The 14,230-nt window shown below is 37.3% G+C and overlaps 3 protein-coding genes across 7 annotated transcripts in view; 2 read left to right on the top strand and 1 right to left on the bottom strand.

Annotated features, from left to right (window-relative positions):
- Positions 1-4,632, bottom strand: part of ak2 (adenylate kinase 2) — a 15,316-nt gene extending 10,684 nt beyond the window's left edge. For both annotated transcript variants that reach the window (XM_008422856.2, XM_008422855.2), the window contains exons 1-4: positions 4,433-4,632; positions 1,976-2,101; positions 960-1,070; positions 724-818 (exon numbers count right to left, since the gene is read on the bottom strand). In XM_008422856.2, the coding sequence (XP_008421078.1) occupies positions 724-818; positions 960-1,070; positions 1,976-2,101; positions 4,433-4,531 (431 nt within the window). In that variant the 5' untranslated portion in view covers positions 4,532-4,632. The remainder of the gene's footprint in view (positions 1-723; positions 819-959; positions 1,071-1,975; positions 2,102-4,432) is intronic.
- LOC103472971 (CD209 antigen-like protein E) lies at positions 2,614-9,639 on the top strand. Of its 3 annotated transcripts, none has more exons than XM_008422854.2 (10): positions 2,614-3,153; positions 5,173-5,256; positions 5,345-5,401; positions 5,631-5,687; positions 5,906-5,962; positions 7,721-7,828; positions 8,483-8,560; positions 8,887-9,038; positions 9,150-9,271; positions 9,352-9,639. In XM_008422854.2, the coding sequence occupies exons 2-10, from the start codon at positions 5,229-5,231 to the stop codon at positions 9,527-9,529; spliced, it is 837 nt and encodes a 278-aa protein (XP_008421076.1). In that variant the 5' UTR covers positions 2,614-3,153; positions 5,173-5,228; the 3' UTR covers positions 9,530-9,639. The 3 variants fall into 3 exon arrangements, with proteins under 3 accessions (XP_008421076.1, XP_008421074.1, XP_008421075.1); XM_008422852.2 differs by having other exon boundaries at positions 7,718-7,828; XM_008422853.2 differs by lacking the exon at positions 2,614-3,153 and adding an exon at positions 4,782-4,854 and having other exon boundaries at positions 7,718-7,828.
- A 1,035-nt stretch (positions 9,640-10,674) lies between these two features.
- Positions 10,675-14,230, top strand: LOC108166715 (anthrax toxin receptor 1-like). 2 transcript variants are annotated; one of them, XM_017307472.1, is made up of 7 exons: positions 10,675-10,865; positions 10,961-11,020; positions 12,036-12,074; positions 12,195-12,299; positions 12,608-12,685; positions 13,301-13,609; positions 13,780-14,230. In XM_017307472.1, exons 1-7 carry the CDS (start codon positions 10,808-10,810, stop codon positions 13,803-13,805), a joined length of 675 nt encoding a protein of 224 aa, XP_017162961.1. In that variant the 5' UTR covers positions 10,675-10,807; the 3' UTR covers positions 13,806-14,230. The 2 variants fall into 2 exon arrangements, with proteins under 2 accessions (XP_017162961.1, XP_017162960.1); XM_017307471.1 differs by having other exon boundaries at positions 12,192-12,299.

Raw genomic sequence — 14,230 nt, 5'->3', positions numbered from 1 at the left:
CCCCCGTCAACAGTTTCCGACAGCGCAGGTGATAAACGTGCAACACTTTTTCTGTTACAAACTGACTTGGGGCCCCCCACCAGAGAAGGGAAAAGTTATGTGGCCCTCAGGAAAAAGTTTGGGGACAACTGGTATAGAGGTTAAATTAACACTAAAAGTTTGGCCAGATGAGATCCAACTTGCTTCCCATCCAGTCTAATGTTAATAAACTGTAATAAAATAATTTGCCAAAACGTAGGATGATATTTATTGTTCAGAAACGTTATTCCATAAGTTTTGAGGAAACAGAAGCAGTGCTGTTCTGTTCCCACCAACAAAGTGATTGATGAGCAGCTCAAAAGCGACACCTAGTGGTCAAATCTGCATCCTGCACAGCATTTCCAATCAGGTTACTGGAACAACTTTAACTGCAGCTTCACAACAAAACGTTCAAAAAGAAAATATTTTCAAGATCAAGTTTCTACTCTGCTGGTTCCTTGGTTCTGTTTAAACTCGTCCTGGTTTATCCCTGAACCCAGCAGGTTTTAGCACCAGACCAGCTCAGACACGTTGTGACTGCGGTTCCTTGTGGCTCGGAGCCAAAGCGTTTATCCTGCAAGTTAAAACTCTGGCTGTGAATCGGAGGAGCGGCTGTCATGGAAAGCATAAATCAGCTTTCAGTTCCAGCTGCCAGTCAAACTGAGTCACGTCTGAAGGATTCGTTTGTTTCGCCATGGCTCCTACCTGCCGCAGATCCGGCGAACCAGCAGGGAGTCGTCCACGGAGAACTCGATCACAGAGTCCAGCTTCTCGTCCCTTTTGTCCAACAAGTCGTCCAGCTGGAGGACAAACAGCACAGAGGACGTTCAGCTTCATCGCTTGTCTTCATAAATACATGAACCCAGAAGTTAGATTATTTTCTCTTGTTAGTTTCATAGAACCTGATGAATAAAACATAAGGACTAAATGTTGTTGCGAACCATTTCTGCTTGCTTGACCGTTCTGGGAAAGCCGTCCAGCAGGAAGCCGTTCCTGCAGGCGGTCGTGTCCAGGTTCTTCTCTATGAGCTCCACCACCATCTCATCGCTGACCTGCAAGAAGGAAAAAAAAACGCTCAACAACTTCCTGCAACTTTATCTACCAGCACAGTGTGTAATTAACTGTCACAAACACAACAGGAAGCACCGACAGCCTGTAAATTACCAAAGGAAATTACATCAGAGGTGGGAATAATGACGTCCTACGACTCCCACTGACAGAAAAACTAAACTTTAAAGGAACCAACACAAAGCTACGGCTTCCTCCTGCATTTTACCTTCAGTTCGTGAGAGTTTGAAAACATAAAGGAACGGCAAAGAGAAAGTACACCCTCCAGGTTACGGTAGAGTTTTAACATTCAAGTCTATTTTTATCCGATTTAAACTGACCTTGATGTGCAAAAACACACAAACTGCAGCTTTATCAGTCAGTAATGATGAAAAAGGACAAAAAAAAAACCTTTGCAAAATATCTTCTGAAATGAAGATGACGCACAGATCCCCTTTTTTTCAATTACGATACCGATATCTGAGGTTTAGTATCGGCTGATACCGATCCAATGCAGAAAAACAGCTGAACTGACTTAAAAAGTGTATTTTTTAAAACACAAACATTCTTTCAAATGATTCAGAAAATGCAGTTATGAATACTAAATATAATTAAAATTAAACAATACAGCATAGAACTAGACTGAACAGATCAGCCCTTATGGATCATACCTTGAGACCAATACAGATATTAATATCAGATTGATGTATCGCTCGTAAAAAGTTCACTAAAACAATATTTTACTCAAATTTCCCACCAAACTACATTAGAAAATATCTTAAAATGACAAGTTAGACAACGTGTCGGCTTTCCTGCTTTACTTCTTGAAAACACATGTGGCTCAGATGTTCAGGTTGTTATGCGATTTTATTTTTTTTAAACGGACGATATAAAAGCAGGAATGTTTTACCAGCTTGCCGGAGTCCATGGTCTCCTTCAGCCTCCTGCCGAGTTCAGAGCCTGAGGCCACCATGGCCCTCAGCATGTCTCCTGTGGCCAGGTGGCAGACGCAGTACTTCTCCGCTAACCGGGGAGCCTGCAGGGACGACACACACACACACACACACACACACACACACACACACACACACACACACACACACAAGCTTTCAGCTTACCAAACAGTATTCAAAACAGATTTGTAAAAAGAAAAAGCAAATAAAAACTTAAAAAGAAAGGAAATAGTCAAAAATTTGATTCAGAACGGCAACAATAGAAAGTTGCATTTAAATTTAATATGTTAGTTTATGGAACATTCTTGATGTGCTGCAAAAACAAAAAATACAGGAGCTTGTTTTAAGTAAATGATTCTTTAATATTGGTGAAAACGTTCTAGTTCCATTGGCAGATTATTTCACATAACACGGGAAAAATGTCTTATTATAAGTTAAATAATTTGCCAGTGGAACTAGAACTTTTTCATCACCATTAAGGAATTATTGACTTATTGAGGAATTATTGAGCAGAGAAGTTACTTGTTAGTTTTGTCTTATTTTTTTGAGTGTTCTAAGAGGTTTACACAAGAAACAAGACAAAAATACTTTGTAAGATGTTGCATTTTTGCAGTGCAGAAAGATTAAATATCTCAAAAAAAGAAAAGCAATACGTCATGGGATGAGCTGGTATTTTGTTGTGCATTTGAAATACGTCTGTAGCAATTTGAGTTGAAAAGCTAATTTTCTCTGTGTGTGAATGTTCTATGAATGATCAGTTTATTGTGTTTTGAGTTTTTAATTCATTTTTGTGCTCAGATTTGTCACGTTACTTTTCTTTCATCTTGTTTGTTATTGATGTTCAGCACTTTGTTTCAGCCGTGGCTGGCGTTGATGGTGATGAATTTACTTTGAAAGAATAAACAGTGAGTGATATTTGCAGTGGGGAAAAGTTCAGACGGAGAAACGGAGACGGAGAGACATTCCTCTTCCTCTTCCTGAGRAATCCCAAGGCGTTCCCAGGCCAGACAGGATATATAATCCCTAAAGTGATTTCTCTGGATCTTTTCCCTGAGATGCGGCTGAAAAAGCTCCAAACTGAGGCTTCAGGAGGCACGGTTGCACGATTTTAGAGACTCCAGTGATATTATTATAAGTTAGTATTTCTATGTATTTTCTATGCGTCTTCTCTTTTTCAGTGTTTCCATTATTCTGTGACCTTTTACGTAATGCTGCTGTGAAACTCTGTCCAACAGACTCAATGTTAGTCTGTTGTCATCAGTCATTACACTCTGAACAATCCTTTACAATATGAAAGTTTCACATACTGATATTGCGTTGACGAAATATTGAGACAGCATCACTCGCTTCCAATTCATTTGTCCGTTTCTTGTTCCGTCTTGCAATCGCTCTGAACAAAAAATGAGACATTTCTGGGGGGGGTTTCCACACCAGATAATCTGGTAAACTGGGTTAGATTTGAGATCAAAATTGCAACATGCGTTATATTTTCAGCTGCTGCTGTTCTCCTTCACACTGCAACCGGTTCCCCACCTCGCCTGTGGTAGCACTGTAGCAAGAACTTCTGAAAGAAATGACATGAAAACCTTTCCAGCTCCCTTCTTCACGAAATGTAAATAAAATGGAGTGGCTTCAAATTTTAGCTGTTGTAGGATTTCGCTTTTGTCTTTGGTGAAAGCCCATGAGCCATTTCCCCTCATTAGCGCTAGACTCACGCATTGTTTTGGTTGTATTTACCCAGAAAGCCTTGCTTTGCTTCCTGTTTTTGGAACCGCGCCGGAGTTCACTTCAACCAAACTGAGAAGGTTTATAACATTATACAACTATGCATTTCTGAATATTTATTTCATTCAAATGCTGGATGAACATGCGCACATGTTCATTTATGTACACATAAATAGACGTTGGAGTAATTTATTATTTGAAATGGAAACTAGCAGAAACGTACGGCTGAAAGTCATTGAGGATCTAAATGACAGCTGAGCTTCTTCCCATTTAAAGAATTAACCAATGTCCCGATTACTTTAAAACAAACTGGGAGGTTTACTGGTGTCAGCAACATGTCCTGTCCTGCAAAATCTATCAAAGTCCTGAAAGATTAAAATCAGGAAAAACTGGTTGGGGATTTTGGTTTTAAGCAACAATTTAGCTACAAACAAACCTTAAAAATTAATAAATTAAAACATTTTATCGTTCTAGACGTCAATGAATTTGGTCAGGACGGCCCTCACCGAAATAAAACTGAAATTTCATTTTTAATCACACAAGTTAATAACAAACTAATGCAGTATTTATTGATAAAAGCAATAAAGGTTAAAGTTCTTATTAACTTGTTCTCGATCATGCGCACTTCACCTCTCTTTCCTCAAAGCTAACAGCTACTATTAGCAGCATTAGCTCGATGCGAGCCTCACCTGAGTCCCTTTCCCGGCTCCGGGAGGTCCGAGAAGGATGGCTCGGATGCCGTCCTGTACATCAGCTATCGCCTCCTTTAACTGCACGCTGGGGGCCATGACAGCACCGGAGGGGGGGGGACACCAAGCAGAAACTTTCCAGAAGTCTGTCGGTGCGGCGCTGCTGTCACTTCAGCCAAGTTGGCCAGAAAGAATGAGCCACATCCTCCTTTTCAATATGAGACATTAGCCCCGCCCACACCAGAGAGAATCCGCGATTTGATTGGTTGGCAGGCGAGTCAATTTACGTGTGTAGCACAGGATTGGAGGAAGCATAACACAGCTTCCGGAAAACGTTAAAAGGAACGCGCACCATTTTATTCCCCACATTCTTTCACTGTAAAATATCAATTTCTTGAATTTATTTGGGGTTTTTGACAGCGGTAAGCACGGGATTGTTTATTTACGCCTTAAAAGTAACAAATAAAAATACTTTCCGTTTAAATTTTAAACTAAGTAGCTGCACACTAACATATAATAGGAATTGCATTTTAAACCTCAAATCAACTTTGAGTAAATTTTTTTGGAACACAAATAATTTTGATGAAGAAATTATTTTAGAGACTTTATGACTTGTATTGCTTAAAAAAAATACTAGGTTATGTGCAGAATACCTTTCAGATTGGTGTGTACCTGTCATTGCTCAGGTGTGTTGTCTCCTCCCTGCCTGCAGGAAGCTTTAAACACTGTCTGACTTGCAGTTCTCTGTCAGACTCCCAGCAGAAACGTGTCTGAAGCTGCTGGAACAAACACCAATATGAGGTTCACAAAATCAGCGCCCAGAGGTGAGCTTTTTCTCCTGCGGTTCTTCAGTGAAAATCCGAACTCATGTTTGACGCCATCAGATCAATTTATTCCTGTTTTTTCACACAGATAATGCTGCTTTAGTGGATGACAACATTTATGATGATGTCATGGTTTCAAAACAAGGTTTGAACAAAAACATTGTTTTTATTGGCAATTTGTGTTTTGATAAAGTGTGACTTTTAGTAGTCTTGTCAAACGTGATTTTTTTATTAGCCTAATATTTGCTTTAGTGATTTGATTGTTACTGTATTTATCCATAAATTGACACTTCCATGTTTGTCTGAAATATGACTATCAAACTAATGTTTGACTCCATCAGATTGATTTCCTTATGTTTACTTTTTTTATGCAGATGTTTCTTCAGTGGGTGACGAAATTTATGATGATGTCATTGTTTCAAAACAACAAGGTTTGAAATAAAAATCCAATTGAAATGTGTGCGCCACTTAATCAGAACAAGTTTAGGCTTTGAGATTCATTCTGAAAATTATTTTTATAAACCTACATTTTTGTTTGAGTGATTGGATTGTTACTTGATTTGTCTGTAAATTGACACTTTCTGTTTTTCTGAATTTTAAAAGTATGCCGGACTCCATCAGATTAATTACTTTATGCTTTGTTGTGCAGATGTTTCTTCATTCGCTGACAACAGCTGCACTGAAGACCAGCTTTCGAAGCAGAAAGGTTTAAATTTAAATAATTTGAAGCTTTTATGCCTGATGTTTTTATTATGTTTTTATGGTTACTATAATTTCATATGAGTTCATTCCTTGTGCATATTACTGTTAGTTTATTGTTTTATTATTGACCTAAAATGCTTTCTACCTGTGGAAAATGTCACTGCAGGGAACAATGGCCTTGACTTCTCTCTTTCTGCAACAGTCGACTGTGAAACAAAACAACATTTATGTTCATTTGAATATTATTGATAATCTGAAAACTTTCATATCGGAAACTCACTCTGGTTGTTCTGCTTAACGCGTTCCGCTTTGTAATCTCTGTTGCTAAACATGGAAGTCTATTGTTATGAATCTCTCATCAACCTGTTGCCACTTTATTAGGTACGCCTTGTTAGTACTGGGTTGAAACCGTGATTTTTCCTTCACAGCTGGTGAATTCTGAGACACAAGTTGAACTTGATGTCAGAAACATTCCTCAGAGACTGTCGTCCATATTGACATGATAGCATCACACAGTTCCTGCAGATTTTTATCCAGTTTTGCATTTATTCGGTATGAATGAAATCAAATTAGATGCATGGGAGAAGCATCTCTCTACAAGAGAATCATCTGCATATTTGGACAATAGATAGAAAAAAGAGCATGGAGTAAAATTTCAGAAGGAGTTTAATCTCAGACATTTTCTAGACATTTCTAAATTTAAAAAGTCAAAAAATGTCTACATTTGAAATTCAGAAATTTAGTTTTGTTCTGGGGCTGCACAGTGGTGCAGTTGGTAGAGCTGTTGCCTTGCAGCAAGAAGGTTCTGGGTTCGATTCCCAGCCCCGGTCTTTCTGCATGGAGTCTCCATGTTCTCCCTGTGCATGGTGGGTTTTCTCCAGGTACTCCGGTTTCCTCCCACAGTCCAAAAACATGACTGTCAGGTTAATTGGCCTTTCCAAATTGCCCGTAGGTGTGAGTGTGTGTGTGCATGGTTGTTTGTCCTGTGTGTCTCTGTGTTGCCCTGCGACAGACTGGCGACCTGTCCAGGGTGACCCCGCCTCTCACCCGGTACGTTAGCTGGAGAGGCACCAGCAACCCTCTCGACCCCATTAAGGGACAAGGGTGTTAGAAAATGGATGGATGGATAGTTTTGTTTTGAGATTAATCTAAAAATTWAATAAATTTTCATAGCAATTTCTTTGACTTTTCAAATTTAGAAATTTCAAAGTTTTTTTTATAGAAAATATCTGACAAATTTCTGAGTTTTTCTCCATACATTTTCTACTTTTTGAGCTAAAACATTTCCCATTTTCTTTTATAGAACATTTTACAGATTAATCTAAAACATTCTGCATTTTTTGCACACATTTTGACTTTTGGAGCTCAGAAATGTCTCCATACATTTAGTTGTAAGGGACAGGAACTCTTCAGTGATCTTAATCAAGTCTTCCCCTTATCTTCTGACATCAATATGACAGTTTTGTCCACAAAACATTTTCATCTTTTCAGTTTAATTTGGTTATATAATTTATTCCCTCTAGAAATGTCTTAAACACAATAGCATCTTGTCTTAAATTGTCATTTTATGTAAATTTAATTAATAGCAAATTTGTGTTTTCTACTCACTTTGTGTGCCTTTTCAGAGAGCATTGTCATTTATTTTGTTCTTATATTATACAGCGATATTTCCTTTTGCCAGTTTATTCATAATGTGGTAAATGTCTTCATGGCCAGACGAAGCAGCTCTTCCACTTTTCATTCTGTTCTCACTGTTCAGCAGATCTGCAGCAACCTGGACGGGACAGGAAGTCCAAAATATCTCCAGAACACGCTGTCCTGCTGGTTCTCATGGCTCTTTTGGTCGTTGCAGTCTTTGCTCTGAGCATTAGTGAGTTTTTTTTCCAACTTTGAAGTCAAATAAAAAAAAAAAAAGGTTTTTACTTGAATTTTATGGCAGGTCGTTGTGTTACATTGATTGGAGATTCATAAAATTAGATGCATGTTATTTAGGAAAACCTTCCTTTTTATCAAAAACATAAATTATTATATGTAAATTCATATGTTTTATTTCAGTAAATATTACCAGTTGCAAAATGTTTTAATATCTAACAGATACAATAAGCTCTGTAACAACAATGGATTTTTGGGGTGATATTTCAGAATTACAAATGTCTGTTTTCTGAAGTTTGCATGCTGTTATTTGAATATTATTATGATTATTCCCTCTGAACAGTCTTCCTCTGTCTGCTAAGCTTTTGTTAAAGTCCAGACTGAAAACTCAGTATTCCCTCAGCCTTCAACACCAGCTAAAGAGAAAAGTCAAAGGATGGAGGAAAATTGCTTCTGCTAAATTTTAAAAATTGTTTGGTTCTTATTCGTACTATTAGCTTTTGGAATCTTTGCCAGTTTTATATTTGTCTCATAATTTTTTTTTACTAAACTAAATAATTTTATTTCTATTAAAATTGCTATATAAATAAACTTTGACTTGACTTTTGCATGAAACTGGTCTTGATTATCAGCTTGTTTTTGCTTCAATCAGCTGTCTTTTATCTGATGAAACATGAGAGATGCCAAACCCTGAAGGAGGATCTGGAATCACTGAAGATGATTGTTTTAGGTGAGACTGTGAGGATTTAAAGTCCAGATTTAATGTTTCATTTTAAGCCTGTTAAAAAAGGTTTTGCTCTTCTTCACTATTTTATTTAATGTGTTTGGTATCTGTTGAATTTATTTTGAAAATGATCTTCAAAGTTGAACCACTCTTTTACTGTCTTATTGTTTCCATCCTTCTTCCAGTGTCCTCTGCCTCCTGCAGTAAAAAGTCCAGCATTTGATCCTAGTTTCATTTCTGTCCTGTAGATTMTTGTAGATTGTAGCTGCAGGATTTCTCCAAAGATTTCTTCCCCCTGATTTTCTGCAGCTTTTGTTCTGATCTGTTTAAAGATGAAACATGCCCAAAGTGTGAAGCCGGCTGGGAGCGATACAGAGGAAGCTGTTATTTTTTCTCCAACTCTACATCCTCCTGGAATGACAGCAGACGTTCCTGCGCTGATCTGGGATCAGACCTGGTGACGATCGACAGCAGAGAGGAGCAGGTATGAAACTCTGCTGCAGGTTCAGATTCTCCTGATTTCATCTCATTGTCATGTTTCTTCATCTCAGCTCAGAAAAGTTTCACTTGTATTTTCATCAACTTGTTCTGCCAGATGTTCCTGGAGATCAGAGTGAGGGAGATAATCAAGAATAATGAAACGTTCTGGATTGGACTGACCGACTCAAAGGCAGAAGGCTCCTGGTTGTGGACGGATGGATCTCCACTGAACAAAAGGTTTGATTAATCTGAAATTATTTGGTTTAATTTCATGAGTTAAAGTCACTGAAGTTCACTTAAATCTGTCTTTGTGTCAGTTTGAGTTTTTGGGCTCCGGGACAGCCTGATGCTTTGGGTGGAGCAGAACTGGACTGTGTGGGGATGATGAAGACAGAAATCCCTGATGAGGTCCGATGGCATGATAGACATTGTATTGATCATCTGAGAAGTATCTGTGAGAAAGATTCAAAAATCCAGCTGCATTTCTGTGTGTGAAGTTCAGTCTAGAAAGCGGCTTCAGATCTCTGCACACTTTAAAATATTCTTTTAAAAACATGTTAATAGAAAATAACTTTGATTTTAGAAGATATTTACTTTATTTTACAGCAAATCTCCTGTTGAATATGTAAAATTAATAAAGGTTTTTCAGCTTTTATGAGTTTCTTGTTTTTATTTTAATTATTAAATATGAAGTTCATGAGGTTAAATCATGAACTCCACTTCACAGTTGCTTGAGTGTTTTGTCCATTAGTCCATACATATTTTCGGTCAATTGATCTGAAACATGACTGTCAGTGGCTCACCAGCTCTAGACTCCTCCTGCTGGTTGCATTTCGTTACTACAATCACTAAATCAAACGACCTTGACAGATATTTATCCCAAACTGCTGGCAAAACATTGTAAATATAAACAGTAACTTTGAAGTCTGTAATGGTTACAATATGCAGAAAAGTCCAGAATGAGTAAATGTATTTACAATGAACACATTTCAATCCATCACACCTCAACCTCAGGTTTTGTCTGTTTTAGTCGGTCAGTTCTCCTTTCAGAACGAGCTGTTTTAGGGCCTCTGTCACTTTAAATCTAAACGAGTGGCTGATGGCCACGCCTCCAAGCTCTATATTTTCATTTACAATGGCTGGAAACAGATGCACAACTATACAAAAGTACATCTTTGAAAGGTAAAAGTGGAGCCTCCTGCACAATCAACAAAAATGTAACAAAGCGTTTGTCTTTTCCAGCAGCCATTGTGCAGCGAATACAGTGGTAAAACCAGCTGACCAAATGTTCTGGAGCTCAGTTCGGGGTGCCCATTGATTGTGACATTAACTGGGAGGTTTTTGATACGGATCATTTTCCAGACACCAAGAATCATTAACTAATCACCAAAAACCACCTGGGTGTTTTCTTTAATTGCTTCTAGAAGCAGTAGCAACCCAAATGACATTATGAAAACATACAAAATGTGAATCTTATGCAATAAGTCCCTTTTAACTCAAAGGAGTTTTTTTCATCGATGGCAAAAATGCAACTCAACTTTTGTACTGGCGTACAGCTGAGAAGCTGCACTTTCCTACTTTTATTTATGTAAAAAGGTTTAATTTCTTTAGAACACAGATAATTTTGATGTGGAAATGATTTTAGTTTTTATGGCTGATGCCTCTGATGTCACGTTGCTCAGGTGTGTCTGTCTCCTCCCCGCCGGCAGGAAGCTTTTAAAAGCTCCCCGTTTCTCCTGACCTGCAGTTCTCTGTCAGACTCCCAGCAGAATCATGCCTGAAGTTGAGGTAACATACTCCGAGGTGAAGTTCACCAAATCAGCGCCCAAAGGTGAGATTTTTTTAAAATCATGCTTTTCTGCATCGCAGTGAAAACTAAACTCATGTTGACTCCATCTGATTTATTTCTTATTGTTTCTTGAGCAGATAATAATTCTTCATCCACTGACACCACTTATTCTGAAGTCCAGCTTTCGAAACTGGAAGGTTTGAACTAAAACTTATCTCTGGAAGCAGCTTGTTTGTGAAGAAATTGTTGTGCTTTTATTGATTTTTTACATAGCCATGTACATTGGTGATATGAGTGTTATTATTTCATCTGTAAAAAATATTTACAGATGAAAATATTTATGTACACACACAAAAAAAGAGCAAAACTTTATTTAATTTAATCACAGACTTTACTTTCTTAAACAAATGTAATCTGATGTGGAAGAAATTTTATTTTACACGTTTTACGTCATTTTCTTTGCACGTAAAATGCAACTTTTTGCGTCGGGTTTGTTTGTCATTGCCTGATGAGTTTTATTATAGTTTTATATTTACAAGGAAGTTGTCACAAAATAGTTTTTACTGCATAGTCTGGACAAATTTAATGTAATTTTAAAAATCTGACTATGAACATATCCACAAGCCTCTGATTTGGGTTACAAAAAGAAAAGAAGAAGAAATATAATTGCAACCTGACCTATTTTTATCATTTTTAGCTTAGTGATTAAATTTTGTACATCATCTGCAGTGGTTATAAATAAATAACCTCAGATTTTTAGGATGTTGTGAGGTGATGTTTCTGTTTCTTTATTGATTTATCATTGATAACATCAGATGCTTCCTACCTATGAAACATGTCACCTCAGGGAACAAAGTGTTTAACTTCTCATTTTTTGCAGCAATGAACTGCGCAGCAATGCAAATTTTCAATTGTTTGTGATTTGGACATCAGTTTATTGAATTTCAGTCTTTATTTTCATTTATGTAAATCTAATTTTGAAAAGTCTTTTCAAATGATTTCAGATGATCATTCAGATGCACGTTTCTTTGAATCTGGGCTTTTCTTTGTAACTGAGCATTTTTCTTTTAATGTTGTAAATTTGAACTGACAGTACAATTTTTTATTTATGCATTTTTACCACTGTGCAAATTTGTATACTTCCATTTTGCTTTTATAACTGAGTTTCCTAACTGAAGGACAGTAAATGATATTTCTGTCTCTTTGTTTCAGACACAAAGGATTTATCTATTCACGTAAAAAAAAAAGAGGGTAAACATCTTTCCTCTGTGTTATACTCTATTTTATACTGTGCATCATGTTTGTATGTTAGGTTATCATGTATTGATCAGTTATCTATTCCCCTCTGATTTTCTGCTCACTGTTTAGCAGATGTTCAACAACCCAGACGGGACAGGAAGTCCAAAATGTCTCCAGCGGTTCTGGTGGTTCTCGTCGTTCTCGTCGTTCTCTTGGCAGCTGCTGCCAGCGGCTTGGGTCTGAAAAAAATGTTTTACCTGTGAAAATATGAAGAGAAGTCAAATAAACAAACTCTTAATATTAAATTTGTATTTAAATGTGATTCAAAAAATAATTTTTAGCTAAAAACCATTTTATGTCTTGTCTTTTATTCGCTGGTTTTGAATATTCTTTATAGTTATTATTCACATAGTTGAACTGAAATCACAGAAGCTTCTGGAGTAAAATGTCCTTAAATAAATGCTACTTTTTACGTAGTAAGTTTGTAAATAATGAGAAATGTTATTTTGTGTTTAAGTGATCATAATTATTTTTTCTTTAACCAGTTGTACTTTATATAACGAACAACGAAGCTGTCCAAAGCCTGAATGAGAAGATCGACATGTTGAAGAAAAACTCCTCAGGTGAGACTCAGAGTTTCATTTAAAGCTGTCAGATCTGGGATTTTAATTCTTTTAACACTGTTGAAAATATTTAAATATTCATCAGGACTTCATTCTCTTTAATTCAGCAGAAAACATTCAATTCAGTTCAGTTTATTTATTAATTCACCACAAATTTGAGGCATTTTGCAAAACATATTTTTACATGATTTCCAATTAATTAACCAATCTAGTTAAAATCAGTTTTTTTGGTGACTAGTGGCTGCTGGTAACTGGCTCAGAACCAGCAGCCGTCTGGCAGAACCGCCGTTTGAGAAAATCAGAGCAGAGACACAAAAAAGAAACAGAAAAACTGCTGTAAAGATCGTTTTGTGTTAATGAAATGGTTAATAGAAGACTCTGAAAATAGATATTTAATGTTGGATGAAATCAAACTGTTATCATTGTCAAATATTAACTGGCTTTACTGTCAAAAACATTGAGACTGTAAAGAGGAAGTGATGAAGAGGAAGAGCCAAATGAATCTTCTGCCCAAGTTAAGAGATAAGCATCAGTCTGTTTGTTTTCTGTTGAGCCCATAAAGGAATCTGTCCTACTTCAGTTCCAACATTTAATTTAACATTTATTTTTAAACAGAAAGCATCGACCAGCCTACATGTCCACCACCAGCAACATGTCCATCTTGTCCCACTACGTCTTCTTGTCCTACTTCTGGAACCACAGAACCGCTGCCACCAACATGTCCGCTTCCAACATGTCCTCCTCCTCCAACATGTCCTCCTCCAACATGTCCTCCTCCAACATGTCCTCCTCCAACATGTCCTCCTCCTTCAACATGTCCTCCTCCTTCAACATGTCCTCCTCTAACATGTCCCCCCACAACATGTCCGACTTCTCCAACATGTCCAGAACCTTCAACGTATCCTCCAACTAATACAACAAGAAGTAAGTCCAGGATTTGATCTTTGTTTCATTTCTGTCCTGTAATGATGCTAAAGAGACGCTGATGGACTGACAGAGACAGGAAGTTAAAGCTGCAGGACATAAAACCTGCAACTGTCTTTGAACATTTCTTTCTCCTGATTCACTGAAGTCTTTGTTCTGATCTCTTGAAGATGAGACAAGCAGCCCGAGTCCATAGGTGGAGGAACAGGGTGAATGTAACAATACGATGGACTGCTTGGGGGACGATGAAGACACAAAACTCTGAGGAGATCCTGTGGTTGGACAGAGATTATGATGAGAAGTATTTGTGAGAAAGAAGCAGAACTGCAGCTGTGTTTCTGTGTGTGAAGTTCAATTCAGTCCAGAAAACAGCTTCATATCTCTGCACATTTTATAGAGATGATTACCGGATAAATGTTCTGATTCTAAGAGATCTTTACCTTATTTTTCACTTTCTGTAACAGCAGGTCTCCTGTTAAACATGTAAAATCATTAAAATGTGTTTTCAGCTTTTACGAGCTTCTTGTTTTTATAGTAACTGTCGAACGATGAGGTAATGAGGTTCAATCATCAAGTTCTCCACTTTAAGAACTTTGGGGAAAAAACATTTCATCACATTGT

The sequence above is a fragment of the Poecilia reticulata genome, linkage group LG11 (genome assembly GCF_000633615.1).
Source record: "Poecilia reticulata strain Guanapo linkage group LG11, Guppy_female_1.0+MT, whole genome shotgun sequence".
Taxonomy (NCBI): domain Eukaryota; kingdom Metazoa; phylum Chordata; class Actinopteri; order Cyprinodontiformes; family Poeciliidae; genus Poecilia; species Poecilia reticulata.
This window is presented reverse-complemented; position numbering and strand designations above follow the sequence as displayed.